The following is a 24,754-nucleotide window of genomic DNA, read 5'->3' as shown; positions in this document are numbered from 1 at the left end:
ACTTAGCATAATGTTTTCAAGGCTAATCTCTGATGTAGCATGTATCAGAATTTCCTTCGTTTTTAAGGCTGAATAATGTACAGTTTTTTGTATATATGTACTACATTTTCTTATCTATTTATCTGTTGATGGACATTTGGGTTGTTGCCACCTTTGAGCTATTGTGCATAATGCTGTTATGGGCATTGGTGTATGAGTATCTGAGTCCTTGCTTTTGATTCTTTGGGGTATATATACTGAGGATTAAAATTGCTGGATCATATGGTAAATTGTATGTTTAACTTTTTTTTTTTTTGTATGTTTAACTTTTTGAGGAGCTGCTGAACTCTTTTCCACAGAAACCATACCATTACTTTTTCCACAACAGTGCACAAAGGTTCCAGTTTCTCCACTCCCTCCCAAAACCTGTTTTTTTCTGTTTCTTTGGTAATAGCTATCCTAATGGGTGTGATGTGGTATCTTTGTGGAACAATATTCTTAATGCTTTGAGACATTATGTTTTCCTCCTCATATGAAGAACAAGGAAAGGATGTCTGCTCCCACCACTCTTTTTTTTTTCTGCGGTACGCGGGCCTCTCACTGTTGTGGCCTCTCCCGTTGAGGAGCACAGGCTCCGGACGCGCAGGCTCAGCGGCCATGGCTCACGGGCCCAGCCACTCCGCGGCATGTGGGATCTTCCCGGACCGGGGCACGAACCCGTGTCCCCTGCATCGGCAGGCGGACTCTCAACCACTGCGCCACCAGGGAAGCCCCCACCACTCTTATTCACTTTTGTGCTAGAAGTTCTATAGTAAGGCAAGACAGGAAATAAAATACATATAGATTATAAGGAAAGAAATAAATCTGTCCCTATATGCAAATACCATGATTGTCTATATAGGAAATCTTAAGGAATCTAGGAGAAGAAAAACTCCTAGAGCTAATAAGTGAGTTCAGCCATGTTGCAGGATTCAAGATAAGCATACAATTTATTTCTATATCATAGCAATGAACAAAATCTATATCATTTTTAACTGAACTAAAAATATAATACCATTAAAATCACTAAAAAAAAGAAAAATGAAGGAATTTTTAGGGATCAGTTTTTAAACAAAACCTACTTAGGATTTGTATGCTGAAAACCACAACATGCTGATGAAAGACATCAAAGAACATCTCAGTAAATGGAGAGACATCTCATGTTCACAGATTTGAAGAGTCAACATGGTAAAGATGTTATTTCTTCCTAAATTGATATACAGGTTTAATGCAAATCTTGTCAAAATTCCAGCAGGGTTTTTTGGTAGATATAGATGAGATTATTCTAAAATTTATATGGAAAGGCACATGCCCTAGAATAGGTAAAATATCTTTAAAATGAAGAATAAAGGGGGAGGAAACACTCTACCTGATTTCAAGACCTACAGGATATCTACAGTAATCAAAACTGTGATTTTCACAGCATCATAGACATAAAGATCAACAGAATAGAGAACCCCTGAATAGAGCCACCAGCAATGTGGGAGAAGGATTAGTAGTCTTGAACGCATGGCAAAAGGGTTCAGGTTGAAAGCAGGATCTATCTCTCTATCTCACCCGCGTGCCCCACGCTAGCCTTATTGCTGCCATGGCTCTGGTTAGCGGCTTAGCTTAAGTTGACTAGTGGGCATGGGTGGCTTCTGGGTGAGCAGGGATGTGTTTGTGTTACAGGCATTAATGGCCTTCAAGGATGTGGCTGTGGCCTTCACCCAAAAGGAGTGGAAGCTACTGAGTCCTGCTCAGAGGACCCTGTATCGGGATGTAATGCTGGAGAACTACAGCCATATGGTGTCGCTGGGTAAGGTTGGCCTGTCTCATGTCTCAGACTGCCTGTGGGCATCTTAAGATTTTGTGGAGCAGCCACCATTCTTTGGGCTTAGAAAGAAACATATTTTCCCTACACCCAGAGAATATCTGGATTCTATAGAGGTGGAAATAGTGAAGTTATGTGTGTGTGTGTGTGTTGCTGGGAGGTTATGATGTTGCATTTCCAGGCCTCTTCCAAGGCTGGGCCCTCCTCCAAAGTGATCTTGCTTCAAATGGGTGAATATTTGTATTTACTCAAGCACAGGGGAGAATCATATACTGCCTTTAGATCCAGGATTCCTCCCTCCCCTTAGTCATCTTTTCTCAGCATTCAGAGAAACTTTGTCCCCCTCCACCTACCCTGCCATGCTTCCCTACCCTCTTAGTCATTGCATTCCCCAGCTGAGTCCAAGTTCTGTGATAGCCTCTTAAGTCACTAACCCAAGATCACCTTGTTTTTTTTTCCCCTGTGAGTAGGAATCGCCTTTCCTAAACCAAAACTCATCATACAACTGGAGCAAGGGGACGAGCCCTGGAGAGAGGAGAGTGAAAGTGTTCTGGACCTTTGTCCAGGTAAGTAGGAAACACCAGGCATACAAGGAGACAAGGCAGTGAGGCGCTTAGCAGGTGAGGAAAGAGGAGCATCTGTGAGCTTCTGGGGAGAAAGCTCTTCTGCAGGCCTCCCTTCTATGCTATCCCACTCAGCCCAGAGAGGGCTTCCCTGGCAACCCCCTCTTTCCTCCCCCATAGAGCCATACTCCGCTCATTTGGTGTCCCTTGTCCAGCACTTCTAGGATCTCCCCATTCTTGAACTTTTGTTAGTTGGCCTGACTTTTAACATAGCACTTATCCTCTGAGACTAAGTCATCTACCCTGCTAGATTTCTGTCCAGTAACCTGGTAACGTTTTTGTGCATTGGTTCTACCCCATTACTTTGTTTCTTCAGTGATGGGTTATTTAAGATTACAACAGGGTATGAAGAATTATACGAGTGTCAATCTGCCTTCCCTGCAGCCTAAGAAATAGACCATTATAAGACCAGGTGACAACCCCCTGGTTATGTCCCACTCCTCCCACCCCTGAGAATCCGACTTCTGCATTAGCATGCCCATGATTGCCTTTAGCCTTTTAACCATTCAGCAGGTCTTTCAACCATATAGAGAGTTGTTTTGCATGTCTGTAAACTTCTCTGCACATAGTATCATATTGTATACCTCCTTCTGGAACATGCCTTTTTTCACCAGTTTTATGTGAGATTCATATTAAAATGTGTAGGTTTAGTTTATACTTTTAAAAATGGTTATATATGATTCCATTATATGAATATTTTAATGCAGATGAATTATCTTGTCCCTTCTTTTGGACATTTGAGTTACCTCCAGTTTTTGGCTATGAAATAATGTTGCTGTATATTCTTGCTACCTCCTTGGAAACACATGCGAGAGTTTCTCTCAAGATGCATACCTAGGAGCACAGTGGCTGGTTCATGGGCATGGGTAGCCTCAACTTGATTAGATTGCCACATTGTGTTCTGAAGCTGTTCAACACCATTTTATACTCCCAGCAGCGGTGATGAGTTCTTGTTCCACATCCTCACATTTTTCACCCATCTGTTAGGTTTGTGGTGAAATCTCATATGGGTTTTGCTTTCCAGTGAGCAAGAGCATCTCTTCCTGTGTTGATTGGCCATTGGTGTTTCCTTTTCTGTGATTTGACTGTTCAGGGTATTTCCCTACTTTTGATTTGGGCCATTTCTGTCATTGACTTGTAGAAATTCCATACACATTCTGGGAACATTTAGGTCTTTAATCCAAGTGGAATTAGTTTTATGTGAATGTTGGGAGGTAAGGATAAATTTCTGCCTTTTTTTTTCATTCTTTTATTTTCAACATTCCTGGCATTTTATTTTTGTTTTGTTATTTATTTATTTATTTGCTTCTAAGTACAACCATATATCTGTACTTGTACTTTACAGCAAACTCAGTGCTTTTTTCTTTTTTAAAAAAGAACTATTATATAAACTATAATTATAGTATAATAGAAAAACGTTATTATGGTATAATAGTTAAGGGATAATTATAAGGTATATTATCAAAGTGTAATAAATGACATATATTTAAAGTGTAGAATTTGGTAAGTTTTGACATCTACACAGCCATGAAACCATTGTCATGATCCATATCCTGAGCATACCTTTCACCCCAAAGTTTCCTTGTGCCTCACTGTAATCTCTGTCTCCTGCCTCTCCCAGTCCTCCCCTTCCTCCCATACCCAGGCAACCACTGATCTGCTTTCCGTCATAGATTTGTTTGCATTTTTAGAATTCATATAAATTGAATCATGTAGAATACATACTGGATTCTTTCACTTAACATAATTATTTTGAATTTTATCCATAATGTTGCACGTATCAACAGTTCATGTCTTTTTATTGCTGAGTAGTAATATAGATATCACAATTATTTAGCCACTCACCTGTTAAAAGAAATTTGAGTAGTCTCCAGTTTTGATGAATACAAATAAAGCCTGTATGAACACTCATGAAAAGTCTTTGTGTGAACATACGCTTCTATTTCTTTTGGATAAATACCTGGGACTGGAGTGGCTGGGTTGGATACAGGGTATATTTAACTTTATGAAATATACAGGGTATATTTAACTTTATGAAACTCACAAAGTGGCTGCACTATTTCACATTTCCATCAGCAGTATATGAGAATTCTGGATGCTCCACATATTTGTCAACGCTTAGGTATTATGATTTCAATTTTAAGCATTTTCATAGCCATGTAGTGGCATCTTATGTGGTTTTACTTGACATTTTTCTAATGACTAGTGATGTTGAGAACCTTTTCAAGTGCTTATTTGCTATCTGTATATCTTCTTTGGTGAAATGTCTTCTCAAATCTTTGGCCCATTTGAAAAGTTGGTTTCTTATGTTTTTATTATTGAATTTTGCAAGTTTTTCATATATTCTGTATAGAACTCCAGTATCAGATATTTGATTTACAAGTATTTTCTCTGTGGCTTGCTTTTTATTCTCTTAATAGTGTCTTTCAATGAGAATTTCTTAATTTTGGTGAAGTCCAAAGTTTCAATTTTTTCTTTCATGAATTTCACTTTTGGTGACATATTTAAGAAATCTTTCCCAAAATGAAGGCCAAAAAGAGTTTCATATATTTTTTCTTCTAAAAGTTTTATAATTTTTACTTTACATTTAGGTCTATATCTTGAATAAATTTTTATACTTGGTACCAGGTCTGGATTTAAGTACAATTTTTCTTTCTTTCTTTTCTTTTGTATACAAATATCCAATTTTCCAGCACCATTTATTGAAAAGACAACCCTTTCTTTACTGAATTTCCTGTGAACCTTTGTGGTAAATCAGTTGTGTATGGGTCTATGTCCAGACTCTTTTTCACTCCTTTCTTTATCTATCTTGATGTCAATACCACATAGTCTTTTTATTAATTAATTAATTAATTTGTTTTAATTAATTTTATTTTATTAGTTATTTTTTGGCCACATTGGGTCTTCATTGCTGTGTGTGGGCTTTCTCTAGTTGCAGTGCGCGGGGTTTCTCTAGTTGCAGCGAGTGGGGGCTACTCTTCATTGTGGTGTGCAGGCTTCTCATTATGGTGGCTTCTCTTGTTGCAGAGCATGGGCTCTAGGGCACGCGGGCTTCAGTAGTTGTGGCGCACAGGCTCAGTAGTTGTGGTGCACGGGCTTAGTGGCTTCACAGCATGTGGGATCTTCCCAGACCAGGGCTTGAACCCATGTACCCTGCATTGGCAGGCGGATTCTTAACCACTGTGCCACCAGGGAAGCCCTATTTATTTATTTTATTTATTTTTTGGCTGTATTGGGTCTCTGTTGCTGCATGCGGGCTTTCTCTAGTTGTGGCGAGTAGGGGCAATGTGTGGGCTTCTCATCGCGGTGGCTTCTCTTGTTGCAGAGCACAGGCTCTAGGCACGCGGGCTTCAGTAGTTGCAGCATGTGGGTTCAGTAGTTGTGGCTTGCGGTCTCTAGAGAGTAGGCTCAGTAGTTGTGGTGCACGGGCTTAGTTGCTCTGTGGCATGTGGGATCTTCCTGGACCAGGGCTCACACCCATCTCCCCTGCATTGGCAGGCAGATTCTTAACCACTGTGCCACCAGGGAAGTCCCAATACTATGTAGTCTTGATTACTGAAGCTTTATAGTAAGTCTGGAACTTAGTATAAATCCTTTAACATTTTTTCTTTTTTCAAGTTGTGCTAGATTCTTTGCATTTCCACATGAATTTTAGACTCAGCTTGGCAATTTTCACAAAAAAAAGGCCTGCTGGGATTTTGATTGGGACTGAGTTGAATGTACATCAATTTGAGGAGAATTTACCTGTAAATAATACTCTGTCATCCAGTATATGAACACAGTTGATCTCTATTTTTATGGGACTTCTTAATTTTTGTCAGCATTGTTTTGTAGTTTTTCATACACAGGTCTTATGCATCTTGTCAGATTTATCCCTCTGTGTTTCATATTTTTGGTGCTATTTAAGGTACTTTAAAACTTCAGTTTTCAATTGTTGATAGTATATAGAAATACAATTAATTTATGTATAATGATCTTGTATCTGGTAAATTTTCAAAACTTACTTCTCAGTCCTAGCAGGTTTTGTAGATTGTATAGGATTTTCTAAATAGATGATTAAGTTATTTGTAAGTAAGTATAGTTTACTTCTTTCCATTCTTTACGTCTTTAATTTCTTTTTCTTGCCTCATTGCACAGTGAGAAAATCAGTGCAATGATGAATTTAAATGGTGAGAGTAGACATCCTTTCCTTCTTCCTGATCTTATGGGGAATACTGTCCTCCTAAGTGGAAGTTTTATAGCTGCCCTTCAGCAGCTTGACAAACTTCCCTTCTATTCCTTGTTTGATGAGTTTTTATTGGGAATGAATGCTGGATTTTGTCCACTTTTTTTTGGCATCTTTAGAGATGATCATGTGTGTTTTTCTTTTTTAGTCTTTTAATTTGGTAAATTACAGGTTTTTTTTTTCTTCTTAAACCAACCTTGTATTTCTGTAATGCAATGCACTGACCTTATTCAGATTTTACCAGTTTGACCTTCACTTTTGTGTATGTGTATGTTTATTTAGTTCTATGAAATTTTATACAGGTACATTCATGTAACTACCACTATATTCAAAGATACAGGACAGTTCCATCACGAGGATCCATTCTGCTACCCTTTTATAGTCACAGCCAACTCCCTCACTCCTCCCCTTCTCTTCTTCTGGCAACCACTAATCTGTTCTTTGTCTCTATAACTTTGTCACTTCAAGAATGTTATATGGAAGAAGTCATATCATATGTTACCTTTGGGGATTGCTTTTTTTCACTCAGCATAATTTTCTTTTGAGATCCATCCAAATTGTTGCATGTATCAGTATTCCATTCCTTTTATTGCTGAGTAGTAGTCCAATGTATGCAGGTACCACAGTTTGTTAAACCATTCATCCATTGAAGGACATCTGGGTTCTGTATAGTTTTTGGCTATTATGAATAAAGCTGCTATGGACATTTGTGTATAAGTTTTTGTGTGAACGTAAGGTTTTCATTTCTGGCATAAATGCCCAAAAGTGCAAGTTTCTGGCTTATATAAATATATCAATATGTTTAGTTTTGTAATAAAGTGCCATACTCATTTCCAGAATGGCTAAACCATTTTACATTCCCACCAGCAGTGTTTGAGTGATCCAGTTTGTCTGCATTCTTGCCAGGATTTATGGTGTTAGCACTATTTTTTAAAAAAACCATTTATTTATGTATTTGGTTGCACCGGGTCTTAATCGCAGCAGGTGGGCTCCTTAGTTGCGGCTCATGGGCTCCTTAATTGCAGCATGCGAACTCTTAATTGTGGCATGCATGTGGGATCTGGTTCCCTGAGCAGGGGTCGAACCCGGGCCCCTTGCATTGGGAGTGCGGAGCCTTAACCATTGTGCCACCAGGGAAGTCCCAGCACTATTTTTTATTTTAGCCATTCTAATAGATTTCTAGCAGTATCTCCTTAGTTGGTAAGAGTAAGTAGTTATGTGCAAGCAGTTCCTCTCTGGAGAGAGCTGAGTAGCTGAGCATATCTGAGTTAAGTGCACTGTATCAAGGCTTTACTCTTCTTAGAAAGAGACTTGTGTTCTCCCATGGGTAGGTAAAAAGCGTATGAGTCCCTGTTTATGGGTGGCTATTGCTGTCATTTTGTGAGGTCTTCATGGCATGTCCTTAGCATCTACTCATTCTGCTCAGATGATCTTTATCCCCAGGTGGCTGGCAGATATAAGTGTGTCTTAAGATCTGATCTGAACAGCAAATGGTTCTGGCAAAGACGATCTAACAAGTGCTGAGAGGAAAGGCAGAGTCTACTCCTGTGTTAGCTCATGTGAGTGGTTGGCAGGAAGGGACCCATGGACTCAGTTCCAGGGTGTCCACTTGAGCATCTCCAGACACTGCAGTTTTAAAAGGGCCAACTTCTGGCAGCTCATCTCAGCTTAGTGGGCCCCATGAAAGGTGGTTGGCCCCAGGACTAATGGGTAGCATGCATATGATTACCTAGAGTTGTTTATTTGTTTAAGGTGGAATTAACTTGAAGTGCAAAATTTTTTTTTTTTTACATCTTTATTGGAATATAATTGCTTTACAATGGTGTGTTAGTTTCGGCTGTATAACAAAGTGAATCAGTTATACATATACATATGTTCCCATATCTCTCCCTCTTGTGTCTCCTTCCCTCCCACCCTCCCTATCCCACCCCTCTAGGTGGTCACAAAGCACCGAGCTGATCTCCCTGTGCTATGCGGCTGCTTCCCACTAGCTGTTTTACATTTGGTAGTGTATATAAGTCCATGCCACTCTCTCACTTTGTCACAGCTTACCCTTCCCCCTCCCAATATCCTCAAGTCCATTTTCTAGTAGATCTGTGTCTTTATTCCTGTCTTACCCCTAGGTTCTTCATGACATTTATTTTTTTCTTAGATTTCGTATATATGTGTTAGCATACGGTATTTGTCTTTTTCTTTCTGACTTACTTCACTCTGTATGACAGACTCTAGGTCCATCCACCTCAGGACAAATAACTCAATTTTGTTTCTTTTTATGGCTGAGTAATATTCCATTGTATATATGTGCCACATCTTCTTTATCCATTCATCCGATGATGGACACTTAGGTTGTTTCCATCTCCTGGCTATTTTAAATAGAGCTGCAATGAACATTCTGGTACATGACTCTTTTTGAATTCTGGTTTCCTCAGGGTATATGCCCAGTAGTGGGATTGCTGGGTCATATGGTAGTTCTATTTGTAGTTTTTTATGGAACCTCCATACTGTTCTCCATAGTGGCTGTACCAATTCACATTCCCACCAGCAGTGCAACAGTGTTCCCTTTCTTCCACACCCTCTCCAGCATTATTGTTTCTAGATTTTTTGATGATGGCCATTCTGACTGGTGTGAGATGATATCTCACTGTAGTTTTGATTTGCATTACTCTAATGATTAATGATGTTGAGCATTTTTTCATGTGTTTGTTCAAACTCTGTATATCTCCTTTGGAGAAATGTCTGTTTAGGTCTTCTGCCCATTCTTGGATTGCGTTGTTTGTTTTTTTGTTATTGAGCTGCATGAGCTGCTTGTAAATTTTGGAGATTAATCCGTTGTCAGTTGCTTCATTTGCCAACATTTTCTCCCATTCTGAGATTTGTCTTTTAGTCTTGTTTATGCTTTCCTTTGCTGTGCAAAAGCTTTTAAGTTTCAATAGGTCCCATTTGTTTATTGTTTTTATTTCCATTTCTCTTGGAGGTGGGTCACAAAGGATCTTGCTGTCATTTATGTCATAGAGTGTTGTGCCTATGTTTTCCTCTAAGACTTTGATAGTTTCTGGCCTTACTTTTAGGTCTTTAATCCATTTTGAGCTTATTTTTGTGTATGGTGTTAGGGAGTGTTCTAATCTCATACTTTTACATGTACCTGTCCACTTTACCCAGCACCACTTATTGAATAGGCTGTTCTTTCTCCACTGTACATTCCTGCATCCTTTGTCAAAGATAAGTGACCATATGTGCGTGGGTTTATCTCTGGGCTTTCTATCCTGTTCCATTGATCTATATTTCTGTTTTTGTGCCAGTACCATACTGTCTTGATTACGGTAGCTTTGTAGTATAGTCTGAAGTCTGGGAGCCTGATTCCTCCAGCTCTGTTTTTTGTTCTCAAGCTTGCTTTGCCTATTCGGAATCTTTTGTGTCTCCATTACAAATTGTGAAATTTTTGTTCTAATTCTGTGAAAAATGCCAGTGGTAGTTTGATAGGGATTGCATTGAATCTGTAGATTGCTTTGGGTAGTAGAGTCATTTTCACAATGTTGACTCTACCAATCCAAGAACATGGTATATCTCTCCATCTATTTGTATCATCTTTAATTTCTTTCATCAGTGTCTTATAATTTTCTGCATACAGGTCTTTTGTCTCCTTAGGCAGGTTTATTCCTAGATATTTTATTCTTTTTGTTGCAATGGTAAATGGGAGTGTTTTCTTGATTTCACTTTCAGATTTTTCATCATTAGTGTATAGGAATGCCAGAGATTTCTGTGCATTAATTTTGTATCCTGCTACTTTACCAAATTCATTGGTTAGCTCTAGTAGTTTTCTGGTAGCATCTTTAGGATTCTCTATGTATAGTATCATGTCATCTGCAAACAGTGACAGCTTTATTTCTTCTTTTCCGATTTGGATCCCTTTTATTTCCTTTTCTTCTCTGATTGCTGTGGCTAAAACTTCCAAAACTATGTTGAATAAGAGTGGTGAGAGTGGGCAACCTTGTATTGTTCCTGATCTTAGTGGAAATGGTTTCAGTTTTTCACCGTTCAGGACGATGTTGGCTGTGGGTTTGTCATATATGTCTTTTATTATGTTGAGGAAAGTTCCCTCTATGCCTACTTTCTGCAGGGTTTTTATCATAAATGGGTGTTGAACTTTGCCGAAAGCTTTCTCTGCATCCATTGAGATGACCATATGGTGTTTCTCCTTCAGTTTGTTAATATGGTGTATCACATTGATTGATTTGCGTATATTGAAGAATCCTTGCATTCCTGGAATAAACCCCACTTGATCATGGTGTATGATCCTCTTAATGTGCTGTTGGATTATGTTTGCTAGTTTTTATTGAGGATTTTTGCATCTATGTTCATCAGTGATATTGGCCTGTACTTTTCTTTCTTTGTGACATCCTTGTCTGGTTTTGGTGTCAAGGTGATGGTGGCCTCGTAGAATGAGTTTGGGAGTGTTCCTCCCTCTGCTATATTTTGGAAGAGTTTGAGAAGGATAGGTGTTAGCTCTTCTCTAAATGTTTGATAGAATTCGCCTGTGAAGCCATCCGGTCCTGGGCTTTTGTTTGTTGGAAGATTTTAAATCACAGTTTCAATTTCAGTGCTTGTGATTTGTCTGTTCATATTTTCTACTTCTTCCTGATTCCGTCTTGGCAGGTTGTGCATTTCTAAGAATTTGTCCATTTCTTCCAGGTTGTCCATTTTATTGGCATAGAGTTGCTTGTAGTAATCTCCAGTGATCTTTTGTATTTCTGCACTGTCAGTTATTACTTCTCCTTTTTCATTTCTAATTCTATTGATTTGAGTCTTCTCCCTTTCTTTCTTGATGAGTCTGGCTAATGGTTTGTCAATTTTGTTCATCTTCTCAAAGAACCAGCTTTTAGTTTTATTGATCTTTACTATCATTTCCTTCATTTCTTTTTCATTTATTTCTGATCTGATTTTTATGATTTCTTTCCTTCTGCTAACTTTGGGTTTTTTTGTTCTTCTTTCTCTAATTGCTTTAGGTGCAAGTTTAGGTTGTTTATTCAAGATGTTTCCTGTTTCTTAAGGTAGGACTGTATTGCTATAAACTTCCCTCTTAGAACTGCTTTTGCTGCATCCCATCGGTTTTGGGTTGTCGTGTCTCCATTGTCATTTGTTTCTAGGTATCTTTTGATTTCCTCTTTGATTTCTTCAGTGATCACCTCGTTATTAAGTAGTGTAGTGTTTAGCCTCCATGTGTTTGTATTTTTTACAGATCTTTTCCTGTAATTGATATCTAGTCTCATAGCATTGTGGTCGGAAAAGATACTTGATAAAATTTTAATTTTCTTAAATTTACCAAGGCTTGATTTGTGATCCAAGATATGATCTATCCTGGAGAATGTTCCATGAGGACTTGAGAAAAATGTGTATTCTGTTGTTTTTGGATGGAATATCCTATGCATATCAATTAAGTCCATCTTGTTTAATGTATCATTTAAAGCTTGTGTTTCCTTATTTATTTTCATTTTGGATGATCTGTCCATTGGTGAAAGTGGGGTGTTAACGTCCCCTACTATGAATGTGTTACTGCTGATTTCCCATTTTATGGCTGTTAGTATTTGACTTATGTATTGAGGTGCTCCTATGTTGGGTGCATAAATATTTACAATTGTTATATGTTCTTCTTGGATCGATCCCTTGATCATTATGTAGTGTCCTTCTTTGTCTCTTCTAATAGTCTTTATTTTAAAGTCTATTTTGTCTGATATGTGTATTGCTGCTCCAGCATTGTTTTGATTTCCATTTGCATGTAATATCTTTTTCCATCCACTCACTTTCAGTATGTATGTGTCTCTAGGTCTGAAGTGGGTCTCTTGTAGACAGCATATATATGGGTCTTGTTTTTGTATCCATTCAGCCAGTCTGTGTCTTTTGGTGGGAGCCTTCAATCCATTTACATTTAAGGTAATTATCGATATGTATGTTCCTATTCCCATTTTCTTAATTGTTTTGGGTTTGTTATTGTAGGTCTGTTCTTTCTCTTGTGTTTCTTGCCTAGAAAAGGTTCTTTACCATTTGTTGAAAAGCTGATTTGGTGGTGCTGAACTCTCTCAGCTTTTGCTTGTCTGTAAAGGTTTTAATTTCTCCATCAAATGTGAATGAGATCCTTGCTGGGTAGAGTAATCTTGGTTGTAGGTTTTTCTCCTTCATCACTTTGAATATGTCCTGCCAATCCCTTCTGGCTTGCAGAGTTTCTGCTGAAAGATCAGCTGTTAACCTTATGGGGATTCCCTTATGTGTTATTTGTTGTTTTTCCCTTGCTGTTTTTAATCTGTTTTCTTTGTATTTAATTTTTGACAGTTTGATTAATATGTGTCTTGGTGTGTTTCTCCTTGGATTTACCCTGTATGGGACTCTCTGTGCTTCCTGGACTTGATTAACTATTTCCCTTCACATATTAGGGAAGTTTTCAACTATAATCTCTTCAAATACTTTCTCAGTCACTTTCTTTTTCTCTTCTTCTTCTGGAACCCCTATGTTTCGAATGTTGGTGCATTTAATGTTGTCCCAGAGGTCTCTGAGACTGTCCTCAGTTCTTTTCATTCTTTTTTCTTTATTCTGCTCTGCAGTAGTTATTTCCACTATTCTATCTTCTAGGTCAATTATCCGTTCTTCTGCCTCAGTTATTCTGCTATTGGTCCCTTCTAGAGTATTTTTCATTTCATTTATTGTGTTGTTCATCGTTGCTTGTTTCCTCTTTAGTTCTTCTAGGTCCTTGTTAAATGTTTCTTGATTTTGTCTATTCTATTTCCAAGATTTTGGATCATGTTTACTATCATTATTCTGAATTCTTTTTCAGGTAGACTGCCTATTTCCTCTTCATTTGTTAGGTCTGGTGGGTTTTTATCTTGCTCCTTCATCTGCTGTGTGTTTTTCTGTCTTCTCATTTTGCTCATCTTACTGTGTTTGGGGTCTCCTTATTGCAGGCTGCAGGTTCATAGTTCCCGTTGTTTTTGGTGTCTGTCCCCAGTGGCTAATGTTGTTCACGTGGGTTGTGTAGGCTTGGTGGAGGGGACTAGTGCCTGTGTTCTGGTGGATGAGGCTGGATCCTGTCTTTCTGGTGGGCAGGTCCATGTCTGGTGGTGTGTTTTGTCATGTCTGTGGACTTATTATGATTTTAGGCAGCCTCTCTGCTAATGGGTGTGTGTGTGTTTCTGTCTTTCTAGTTGTTTGGCATAGGGTGTCCAGCACTGTAGCTTGCTTGTCGTTGAGTGAAGCTGGGTGTTGGTATTGAGATGGAGATCCTGGGAGATTTTCGCTTTTTGATATTACGTGCACCTGGGAGGTCTCTTGTGGACCAGTGTCCTGAAGTTGGCTCTCCCACCTCAGAGGCACAACACTGACTCTTGGCTGCAGCACCAAGAGCCTTTTATCCACACGGCTCTGAATAAAAGGGAGAAAATATAGAAAGAAAGAAAGAGGATGAAAGAAAATAAAGTAAAGTAAGATAAAATAAAGGTATTAAAATAAAAAATAATTATTAAGAAAAAAGTGTTTTTAGAAAGTAAAACAAAAAAAACCGGACAGATAGAACCCTAGGACAAATGGTGAAAGCAAAGCTATACAGAGTAAAGCTCACACAGAAGCATACACATACACACTCAGAAAAAGAGCAAAAGGGGAAAAAATAATAATTGCTCTCAAAGTCCACCTCCTCAATTTGGGACGATTCATTGTCTATTCATGCATTCCACAGATGCTGGGTGTATCTAGTTGACTGTGGAGATTTAATCCGCTGCTCCTGAGGCTGCTGGGAGAGATTTCCCTTTGTCCTCTTTGTTCGCACTGCTCCCTGTTCAGCTTTGGATTTGGCCCCGCCTCTGCATGTAGGTCGCCAGAGGGCATCTGTTCGTCGCTCAGACAGGACAGGTTAAAGGAGCCGCTGATTCGGGGGCTCTGGCTCACTCAGGCCGGGGAGAGGGAGGGGCACAATGCGGGGCGAGCCTGCGGTGGCAGAGGCTGGCATGATGTTGCACCAGCCTGAGGCGCACTGTGCGTTCTCCCGGGGAAGTTGTCCCTGGATCCCAGGACCCTGGCTGTGGCAGGCTCCACAGGCTACCCGGAAGGGAGGTGTGGATAGTGACCTGTGCTCGCACACAGGCTTCTTGCTGGTGGCAGCAGCAGCCTTAGCGTCTCATACCCGTCTCTGGGGTCCGCGCTGGTAGCTGCGGCTTGCGCCCGTCTCTGGAGCTCCTTTAAGCAGCGCTCTTAATCCCCTCTCCTCGTGCACCAGGAAACAAAAAGGGAAGAAAAGGACTCTTGCTTCTTCAGCAGGTCCAAACTTTTTCCCGGACTCCCTCCTGGCTAGCCGTCGTGCACTAACCCCTTCAGGGTGTGTTCACGCCGCCAGTCCTCTCCCTGCGCTCCAACCAAAGCCCGAGCCTCAGCTCCCAGCCCCACCCACCCCAGTGGGTGAGCAGAGAAGCCTCTCAGGCTAATGAGTGCCGGTTGGCACTGATCCTCTGTGCAGGAATCTCTCCGCTTTGCCCTACGCACCCCTGTTGCTGTGCTCTCCTCCGCGGCCTCAAATCTTCCCCCCTCCGCCAACTGCAGTCTCCGCCCGGGAAGGGGCTTCCTAGTGTGTGGAAACCTTTCCTCCTTCATAGCTCCCTCCCACTGGTGCAGGTCCTGTCCCTTTTCTTTTGTCTCTGTTTATTCTTGTTTCTTTTGTCCTACCCAGTTACGTGGGGAGTTTCTTGCCTTTTGGAAGGTCTGAGGTCTTCTGCCAGCGTTCAGTAGGTGTTCTGTAGGAGTTGTTCCACGTGTAGCTGTATTTCTGATGTATCTGTGGGGAGGAATGTGATCTCTGCGTCTTACTCTTCCGCCATCTTCCTGAAAATACCCACGAAATCTTAAGTATACTAGTCTGTGAGTTCAAACAATGCATATACCTCCAAAACCCAAACTTTATCAAAATACAGATCATTACTGTTATCCACATAGTTCCCTTGCGGCCCATCCCAGTAAACACCTGCTCCTACCCCTCAGAGGTACCACTGTTCTGATTTTATTTCACCATTGATTAGTTTGGCCCACCATACAATTTTGCATAAATGGAATCATTTAATATGTTGTTTGTTTAAGGCTTCTTTCACTCAGTAGTTTGTTTTTTGTTTTTGTTTTTCTTGCGGTATGCTGGCCTCTCACTGCTGTGGCCTCTCCCATTGTGGAGCACAGGCTCTGGACGTGCAGGCTCAGCAGCCATGGCTCACGGGCCCAGCCGCTCCGTGGCATGTGGGATATTCCCGGACCGGGGCACGAACCCGTGTCCCCTGCATTGGCAGGCGGACTCTCAACTACTGCACCACCAGGGAAGCCCAACTCAGTATAGTTTTTAAACTTCATCCATGTTGTTGCATACATCAGTAGTCTGTTCTTTTTTTTTAACATCAAATAGCATTCAATTATATGAATATATGACTGTTTATCCATTCTCCTTAATAGACACCTTGATGGCTTCCAGTTTTTAGACATTTTAAAAAAGTTGCTATTGGGCTTCCCTGGTGGTGCAGTGGTTGAGAGTCCGCCTGCCGATGCAGGGGACACGGGTTCGTGCCCCGGTCCGGGAAGATCCCACATGCTGCAGAGCGGCTGGGCCTGTGAGCCATGGCAGCTGAGCCTGCGCGTTCGGAGCCTGTGCTCCACAACGGGAGAGGCCACAACAGGGAGAGGCCTGCGTACCGCAAAAAGAAAAAAAAAAAGTTGCTATTAACATTCTTCTGCTGAGAATTTTTTGTTTGTTTTTGGTAAACCTTTGTTTTCATTTCCTTTGGATAAATACCTAGGGTATATTCGTTTTCTAGGGTTGCTGTAATAAATTACCACAAACTTAGAGGCTTAAAGCAAAGAAATTTATTCTTTCACAGTTCAGCATCAACATACTGGAGGGGCTGGTTCCTTCTGGAGGTTTTGAAATGGAGTCTGTTCTTTGTCTCCCTTAGGTTCTGGCGGTTGCTTACAATCGCTAGTATTCCTTGGCTTGTAGCTGTATCACTCTAATCTCTGCCTCTGTGGTCACATAGGCTGCTTCCTTCTATATGTATCTGTATCCAAATCACCCTCTCCTCGTAAGGATTCCAGTCATTGAATTAAAGCTCATTCTAATCCAGTATAACCTCATCTGAACTTGATTACATCTGCAAAGACTCTATTTCAAAAGAAGGCCACATTCACATGTTCCAGGTTGATATTAATTTTGGTGGGATAATATTCAACTCAGTACACTGAGTCATAGGGTAACTGTGTGTGTAGTTTTATAAGAAACGACTAGAACCTTTCCAGAGTGGTTGTACAATTTCTCACTTCCATGAACAACAAACACATGAGAGTTCCTGTCACTTCACGTCTTCCCCGACAGTTTTCATTTTATTTCTGGTGATGGATGTGTAGAGTTATCTCATGGGGGTTTCCATTTTGCTGACACTTAATGACAGTGAAACCTTCTGTATGCTTTTTGATCATTAATATGCATCATATACCTTACTTTGTGAGGCATACATTCAAATCTTTTCCCAATTTTTCTGCATTGTTTTTATTATTGAGTTCTATGAGTTCTTTATTAATCCTGGATACCAGTCCATTGTCATTTGTACATTTTGCAAACATCCTCTCAGTCTGAAACTTTTCTGTTCATTTTCTTAACAATAACTTTTGATGAGCAGATATTTAATATTGAGGAAGTCTAATTTTCCTCTGTCATGGCAACCTGTGACCAGCAAAGTTAATACATAAAATTAACCATCACATATGCTAATATTTCTTTTATATTTTCTTAAAATCACGGAGATGGCATATTATGAAAGTTACCCAATTTCCAGGGATTAATTCTGATTAATATTGAAAATGTTCCCTTGCTACATTTGTGGACCAAGTCTTAAAATTCTTTAAATTGTTTAAAAGCAGTGAATGCACAGCATTCTTTCTTCTGCTGTAATCCAGTGTCTATGGTCATTTGTTTAACTCACTGCTATACTTGCCTTTCTCACAACTGCAGCTGCAGAAGGCAAAATTTCTTTAAGGAGCCATTAGACATGGATTTTTTTTTCCTTTGGAACGTTTAAGTTCATGTACAATTACTGAAGTAGTTACTGGTCTGAAAAATCAATTGGCATGAGAGCAGCTGTAGATTATAAAAGAATTTATAAACTGATTAACTTTTTTCTACATCATGGAAATTTTTGTGACTAAGTGAAAAGCATTACCTTGGTAACATTTTGTTTTTTATTTCTCCTTCTATTGAGGAACTTCTGGATGTTTAAAACCAAAGTGAACTTTGTAATTCTTAATCACTTTTAGCTAAAATTTGCCACATTACTAGATAGGCACAAAAATGATGAATGAGTAGTCATATTAGAGGCTATAGTTCCCATAAGGGCAGCGTTAACTATTTAAATCAGTCACCGTATTTTATACAGAAGACACTGAACGGCACACCTGTAATGATGTGCCGTTTACCACTGGCCTTAGACTTTATGCCTAGGCAGGAGAATAAACAGGCCAAGGAGAAGGCAGGGGCTGCTTTTCTCTCCCCATCACAGACAAGGAGTCAGTAGTGCAATACTGAAAGCTCAGCTGTCAGAACTTTAGAATTACAACAAAGTATTTCTTGGAAACTGCAGGCCAGAAACGTACATACATGCCACGAATTTTGAAAATGTGGACAGCCTAGCTTAACAAAAGAAACTGACTGATAGTTCAATGAGCTGAACTAGAGACCAACCATGGTGGGACCCCTGACTGAAAGGATGTTCACTTTCACAGTGAAAGTCCAGCAGGGTCAGCACTTGTGATTATCAAGGCCATTTCACAGGAGCTTCTAGGTCTAGCAACACACACACACACACACACACACACACACACACACACACACACAGAGAGAACTAAATTTACTGAATAGTTTGCTGAGGGGCTTTTAAGTGTTAGGAAGGGGTTTCATGGTAGCTCTTCTTGTTAGTATTGAAAACTAGCCTCTTAGACCAGATGGAATGAGTAGTTTTCTGTAAAAGGGTCAGGTCGTAAATATTTTAGTCTTTGTAGCCTTTATGTTCTGTGTTGCAACTACTCACCTTTGTTGTTGTATGTGAAAGCTTCCATAGACACAACATGAAGACAGAGTGTGGCTGTGGTCTAATAGACCTTTATTTACAAAACACCTAGTTGGCTGTAGTTTGCTGCCCAGTGTTATAGACGGTTCATAAAATACTTTTGATTGATGAAGAAAGAATCAGGTAGGTCTGCAAAGGCTTCTGGCAGATAGAAGCAGAGTAATGGAGCAAGGCATACAAATTTGATATCTGTTAGAGCTATTTTAGGTGGAAATTTTTCCATTTACAACAGTTAAAAAAAAAAAAAAAACACTGCGAAAAGCAGGTCTTGGTGGAGTCAAAATCCTTTAATGGGTTGCAGGCCTAGACTATGTTTTTGTGTTTTACTGCTGAATTCACACTCCCAGATAGAGAACCCACTGCATAATGCTCTAGGAAATACTTGTTTAGGATGGGGGAAACACCTTCCAGTTCATTTCCCACATGGGTCTCTGACCTGTCCTCTCTATTGCCTCCACCATGGGGCCTCTAGGTGGAGTGACTCCCTTTTTTGACTCCATCCTTTCTTGTAGGAAATGTCCCTAAAGAAATTTGTAATAAGTTATGTAGTTTAACTCTCAGTAAAAGCATATATTTGTAGATATTGTTTACATCAGTGTTAATGACTGTGGCTTGTAAGATAATTGTATTGGGGGCAGATGTACAACTCTAATGGCAGCAATTTATAGGGCTAGAGCTGCCTGTGATGCTTTCTTAAAACTATTTAAGCTGGGCTGATATTTAGAGCTGGCTCATTGTGTGGGTTTTATGTGTTGTAAAAGGATATACATTAATGTGTCACCCTGGGATGAAAGGTAGGTCTGTGAAGGAAATCTTTGCTGTGGGAACATCTGAGGAATGACTGCTGGACAAGTGTTACCATCCACAAGGTACCTGTGGTGATTCTGACCGACACTTTCTCTCCAGCAGAACCAAGAACAGAATTCCAGCCCCATCTGTCCTGTCCAGTGAGTTTTTCCAGTCCACAGTGCCTCCATCAATATGTGCTCTGCGGTCACTTCCCTCAGATCTTCCCAGGTTCATCTGCAGGAAGCCACTTCCTACTAGAAGCTCCAAGCTGCTCGAGTAACAAAGCAGAAGATGGAGAGAGAGAAGGCTCTTGCACTGTGTTTGGGAGGCTGCGGCTGAGCGGGACTTCAAGGGCATTCTTCAGCCCATCTCAAGGTCAGCCAGTAGACCAGGAAGGCAACAGTGGTGGAGGAATAGATCAGGGGGTGATCCCTGAGGAGACAGATGCAATGTTGACAGGGGCAGACATCTCAGAATCTGGAGCAGTCATATGTGAAAAATACAGACTAGGACTTAGCACAAAGTCAAGCCTCTTTAGCCTCCAGAAGCTTCATGTGTGCCCTGAATGTGGCAGAAGCTTCTACCAGAGGTCAGACCTCATCAAGCACCAGAGGACACACACGGGGGAGAAGCCCTATAGTTGTAGGGAGTGTGGGCGAGGCTTTGGCCGGAAGTCCTCCCTCACCATACACCAGAGGAAACACTCAGGGGAGAAGCCCTACATGTGTAGGGAGTGTGGGCGACACTTCAGGTATACATCCTCCCTAACTAACCATAAGAGGATACACTCTGGGGAGAGACCCTTTGTATGTCAGGAGTGTGGGCGAGGCTTTCGCCAGAAGATTGCCCTCATCCTGCACCAGAGGACACACTTGGAGGAGAAGCCTTTTGTGTGTCCAGAGTGTGGAAGAGGCTTTTGCCAGAAGGCATCACTCCTCCAACACCGTAGCTCACATTCGGCTGAGAGGCCCTTCTTGTGCCTTGAGTGTGGGCGTGGCTTCAGGCAGCAGTCGCTGCTCCTCAGTCATCAGGTCACACACTCAGGGGAGAAGCCTTATGTTTGTGCCGAGTGTGGGCACAGCTTTCGCCAAAAGGTCACTCTCATCAGACACCAGAGAACACACACAGGGGAGAAGCCTTACATGTGCTCTGAGTGTGGGCGTGGCTTTAGCCAGAAAGTCTCCCTCATGGGCCACCAGCGGACACACACGGGTGAGAAGCCTTATGTGTGCCCTGAGTGTGGGCGTGGTTTTGGTCAGAAGGTCACCCTCATCAGACACCAGAGGACGCATACTGGGGAGAAGCCTTATCTGTGCTCTGAGTGTGGACGTACCTTTGGCTTCAAGTCACTCCTCACCAGACACCAGAGGACACATTCAGGGGAGGAGGCTGATGTGTACGGAGTATGTGAGCAAAGACTTGGTCAGAAGACCCACCTCACCTCTGACCAGAGGACATACTCAGGAGAAAAGCCGTGTGTGTGTGATGAGTGTGGACGTGGCTTTGGCTTCAAGTCAGCCCTCATCAGACATCAGCGGACCCATTCAGGAGAGAAGCCATATGTGTGCAGGGAGTGCGGTCGTGGCTTTAGCCAGAAGTCTCACCTCCACAGACATAAGAGGACCAAGTCTGGCCATCACCTCCTGCCACAAGAGCTGTTCTCTTGACGTTTCCTTTCTTTTCCCCATGAGTGTGTAGATGGCAGATATCACTAGGAAATGTTCCACTTTCCTTAAATTCAGTCGAGGAAAAAAATGTTGCATTCTTTCAGTGATCTTAAGATAGTTGATTTATGGTTTACTTCTTGCACTAGCAATGTGTTTTAATTTGCTAGGGCTGCCATAACAAAATACCACAGACGTGGTGGCTTAAAGAACAGAAGTTTGTTTTTTCAAAGTTCTTGAGACTGGAAGTCTAAGATCAATGTGTAGGCAGTTTGGTTTTTCCTGAAGTCTCGCCCCTTGGCTTGCAGATGATTGCATTCTTGCTGAGTCCTGAATGGCCTTTTTTCTGTGTGTGTGCTTCCCTGGTATCTCTCTTCTTCTGAGGACACCAGCCATACTGGGTTAGGGCTCCACCCTATAACCTCATAATATTTACCTTTAAAAGTCACATTGTAGGTTATGGCTTCAATGTATGAATTAGGGGGAACAATTCAGACTTAACAACTCAGCCCTCTGGACCCCCCAGATTCATATTCTTCACATACAAAATACATTCACCACATCTTAAAAGCTGCAAACATCTTAACCCATTCCAGTATCAACTCTAAATTCAAAATCTCTTCTAAATTGAGTGTGGATGAGAGTAGAGGTATGTTTCATCCTTTGGCACAGTTTCTTTCCAGCTGTGAACCTGTGAACCAGACAAGTTATTCGCTTCCAAAATACAATGATAGGATAATCAGAGAATTCACATTTCCATTCTAAAAGTGGAAAGAAGGATTGCTGGGTCCCAAGCAAGTTTAAAACCTTGCAAGGCAAATTATGTTAGTTGTTAAGGCTTGAGAATAATCTTTAGCTATGTATCCTGCCCTCTGGTCCCACTGGGGTGGCAGACCCACCTTCTGGTCTCACTGGGATGGCAGTGGTGATACCTGGCCCACTGAAACCATCGAAGAACCATACGGCTCCTCAGACATTTATTCTCTGGGCCTGTTTTGGAAATGGCAGACCTGCTGGTCTCTCTTTCACCTTTGGGGTCATTCTTTCCTTTTCTTGATGGATAATGTGTTTGTAGTCAGATAGATAGCTCTATTTTCCCTTCTTGTAGAATCTCAGAAATCTGACAGCCTGCCTTCATTCTGTCCCATCTAGGTCACCTTTAGTTCTACTAAGATGGTTGATTGGTTCCAAACTTACCTCTCTGTCTTTTTTATTTATTTTATTTATTTATTTTTGGCTGTGTTGGGTCTTCTTTGTTGCGTACGCACTTTCTCAAGTTGCGGCGAGTGGGGGCTACTCTTCGTTGTGTTGCGCGTGCTTCTCATTGAGGTGGCTTCTCTTGTTGTGGAGCATGGGCTCTAGGCACGTGGGCTTCAGTAGTTGTGGCATGTGGGCTTCAATAGTTGTGGCAAAAGGGCTCAGTAGTTGTGGCTTATAGGCTCTAGAGTGCAAGCTCAGTACTTGTGGCACACAGGCTTAGTTGCTCCACGGCATGTGGGATCTTTCTGGACCAGGGCTCAAACCCATGTTCCCTGCACTGGCAGGCAGATTCTTTTTTTTTTTTTTTTTTTTCTCCTTATTGGAGTATAATTGCTTTACAATGGTGTGTTAGTTTCTGCTTTATAACAAAGTGAATCAGTTATACATATACATATGTTCCCATATCTCTTCCCTCTTGCGTCTCCCTCCCTCCCGCCCTCCCTATCCCACCCCTCTAGGTGGTCACAAAGCACTGAGTTGATCTCCCTGTGCTATGCGGCTGCTTCCCACTAGCTATTTTACGATTGGTACTGTATATATGTCCATGCCACTCTCTCACTTTGTCACAGCTTATTTTCTCCCATTCTGAGTGTTGCCTTTTAGTCTTTTTTATGGTTTCCTTTGCTGTGCAAAAGCTTTTAAGTTCAATAGGTCCCATTTGTTTATTTTTGTTTTTATTTCCATTTCTCTAGTAGGTGGGTCAAAAAGGATCTTGCTGTGATTTACGTCATAGAGTGTTCTGCCTATGTTTTCCTCTAAGAGTTTGATAGTTTCCGGCCTTACATTTAGGTCTTTACTCCATTTCGAGCTTATTTTTGTGTATGGTGATAGGGAGTGTTCTAATCTCATACTTTTACATGTACCTGTCCAGTTTTCCCAGCACCACTTATTGAAGAGGCTGTCCTTTCTCCACTGTACATTCCTGCATCCTTTGTCAAAGATAAGGTGACCATATGTGCATGGGTTTATCTCTGGGCTTTCTATCCTGTTCCATTGATCTATATTTCTTTTTTTGTGCCAGTACCATACTGTCTTGATTACGGTAGCTTTGTAATATAGTCTGAAGTCAGGGAGCCTGATTCCTCCAGCTCCGTTTTTCGTTCTCAAGATTGCTTTGGCTATTCGGGGTCTTTTGTGTTTTCATACAAATTGTGAAATTTTTTGTTCTAGTTCTGTGAAAAATGCCAGTGGTAGTTTAATAGGGATTGCGTTGATCTGTAGATTGCTTTGGGTAGTAGAGTCATTTTCACAATGTTGATTCTTCCAATCCAAGAACATGGTATATCTCTCCATCTATTTGTATCATCTTTAATTTTTTTCTTCATTCTCTTATAATTTTCTGCATACAGGTCTTTTGTCTCCTTAGGTAGGTTCATTCCTAGATATTTTATTCTTTTTGTTGCATTGGCAAATGGGAGTGTTTTCTTGATTTCACTTTCAGATTTTTCATCATTAGTGTATAGGAATGCCAGAGATTTCTGTGCGTTAATTTTATATACTGCTACTTTTCCAAATTCATTGATTAGCTTTAGTAGTTTTCTGGTAGCATCTTTAGGATTCTCTATGTATAGTATCATGTCATCTGCAAACAGTGACAGCTTTACTCCTTCTTTTCCGATTTGGATTCCTTTTATTTCCTTTTCTTCTCTGATTGCTGTGGCTAAAACTTCCAAAACTATGTTGAATAAGAGTGGTGAGAGTGGGCAACCTTGTCTTGTTCCTGATCTTAGTGGAAATGCTTTCAGTTTTTCACCATTGAGGACGATCTTGGCTGTGGGTTTGTCGTAAATGGCCTTTATTATGTTGAGGAAAGTTCCCTCTATGCCTACTTTCTGCAGGGTTTTTATCATAAATGGTGTTGAATTTTGTCAAAAGCTTTCTCTGCATCTATTGAGATGATCATATGGTTTTTCTCCTTCAGTTTGTTAATATGGTGTATCACATTGATTGATTTGCGTATATTGAAGAATACTTGCATTCTTGGAATAAACCCCACTTGATCATGGTGTATGATCCTTTTACTGTGCTGTTGGATTCTGTTTGCTAGTATTTTGTTGAGGATTTTTGTATCTATGTTCATCAGTGATATTGGCCTGTAGTTTTCTTTCTTTGTGACATCCTTGTCTGGTTTTGGTGTCAGGATGATGGTGGCCTCGTAGAATGAGTTTGGGAGTGTTCCTCCCTCTGCTATATTTTGGAAGTTTGAGAAGGATAGGTGTTAGCTCTTCTCTAAA

At 40.8% G+C, this 24,754-nt stretch overlaps 1 protein-coding gene across 3 annotated transcripts in view; it reads left to right on the top strand.

Annotated features, from left to right (window-relative positions):
• The window catches only part of ZNF169 (zinc finger protein 169), a 49,669-nt gene extending 28,364 nt beyond the window's left edge, over positions 1-21,305 (top strand). For 2 of the 3 annotated variants that reach the window (XM_069540792.1, XM_069540790.1), the window contains 3 exons: positions 1,690-1,816; positions 2,302-2,397; positions 19,714-21,305. In XM_069540792.1, coding sequence (XP_069396893.1) covers positions 1,690-1,816; positions 2,302-2,397; positions 19,714-21,263 — 1,773 coding nt within the window. In that variant the 3' untranslated portion in view covers positions 21,264-21,305. The remainder of the gene's footprint in view (positions 1-1,689; positions 1,817-2,301; positions 2,398-19,713) is intronic. The other variant, XM_069540791.1, reaches the window with a different exon arrangement.
• Positions 21,306-24,754: the final 3,449 nt, after the last annotated feature.

Source organism: Delphinus delphis, chromosome 6 (genome assembly GCF_949987515.2).
Source record: "Delphinus delphis chromosome 6, mDelDel1.2, whole genome shotgun sequence".
NCBI lineage: Eukaryota > Metazoa > Chordata > Mammalia > Artiodactyla > Delphinidae > Delphinus > Delphinus delphis.
Note: the sequence above shows the minus strand (reverse complement) of the source record. Positions and strands in the feature narration are given on the sequence as shown.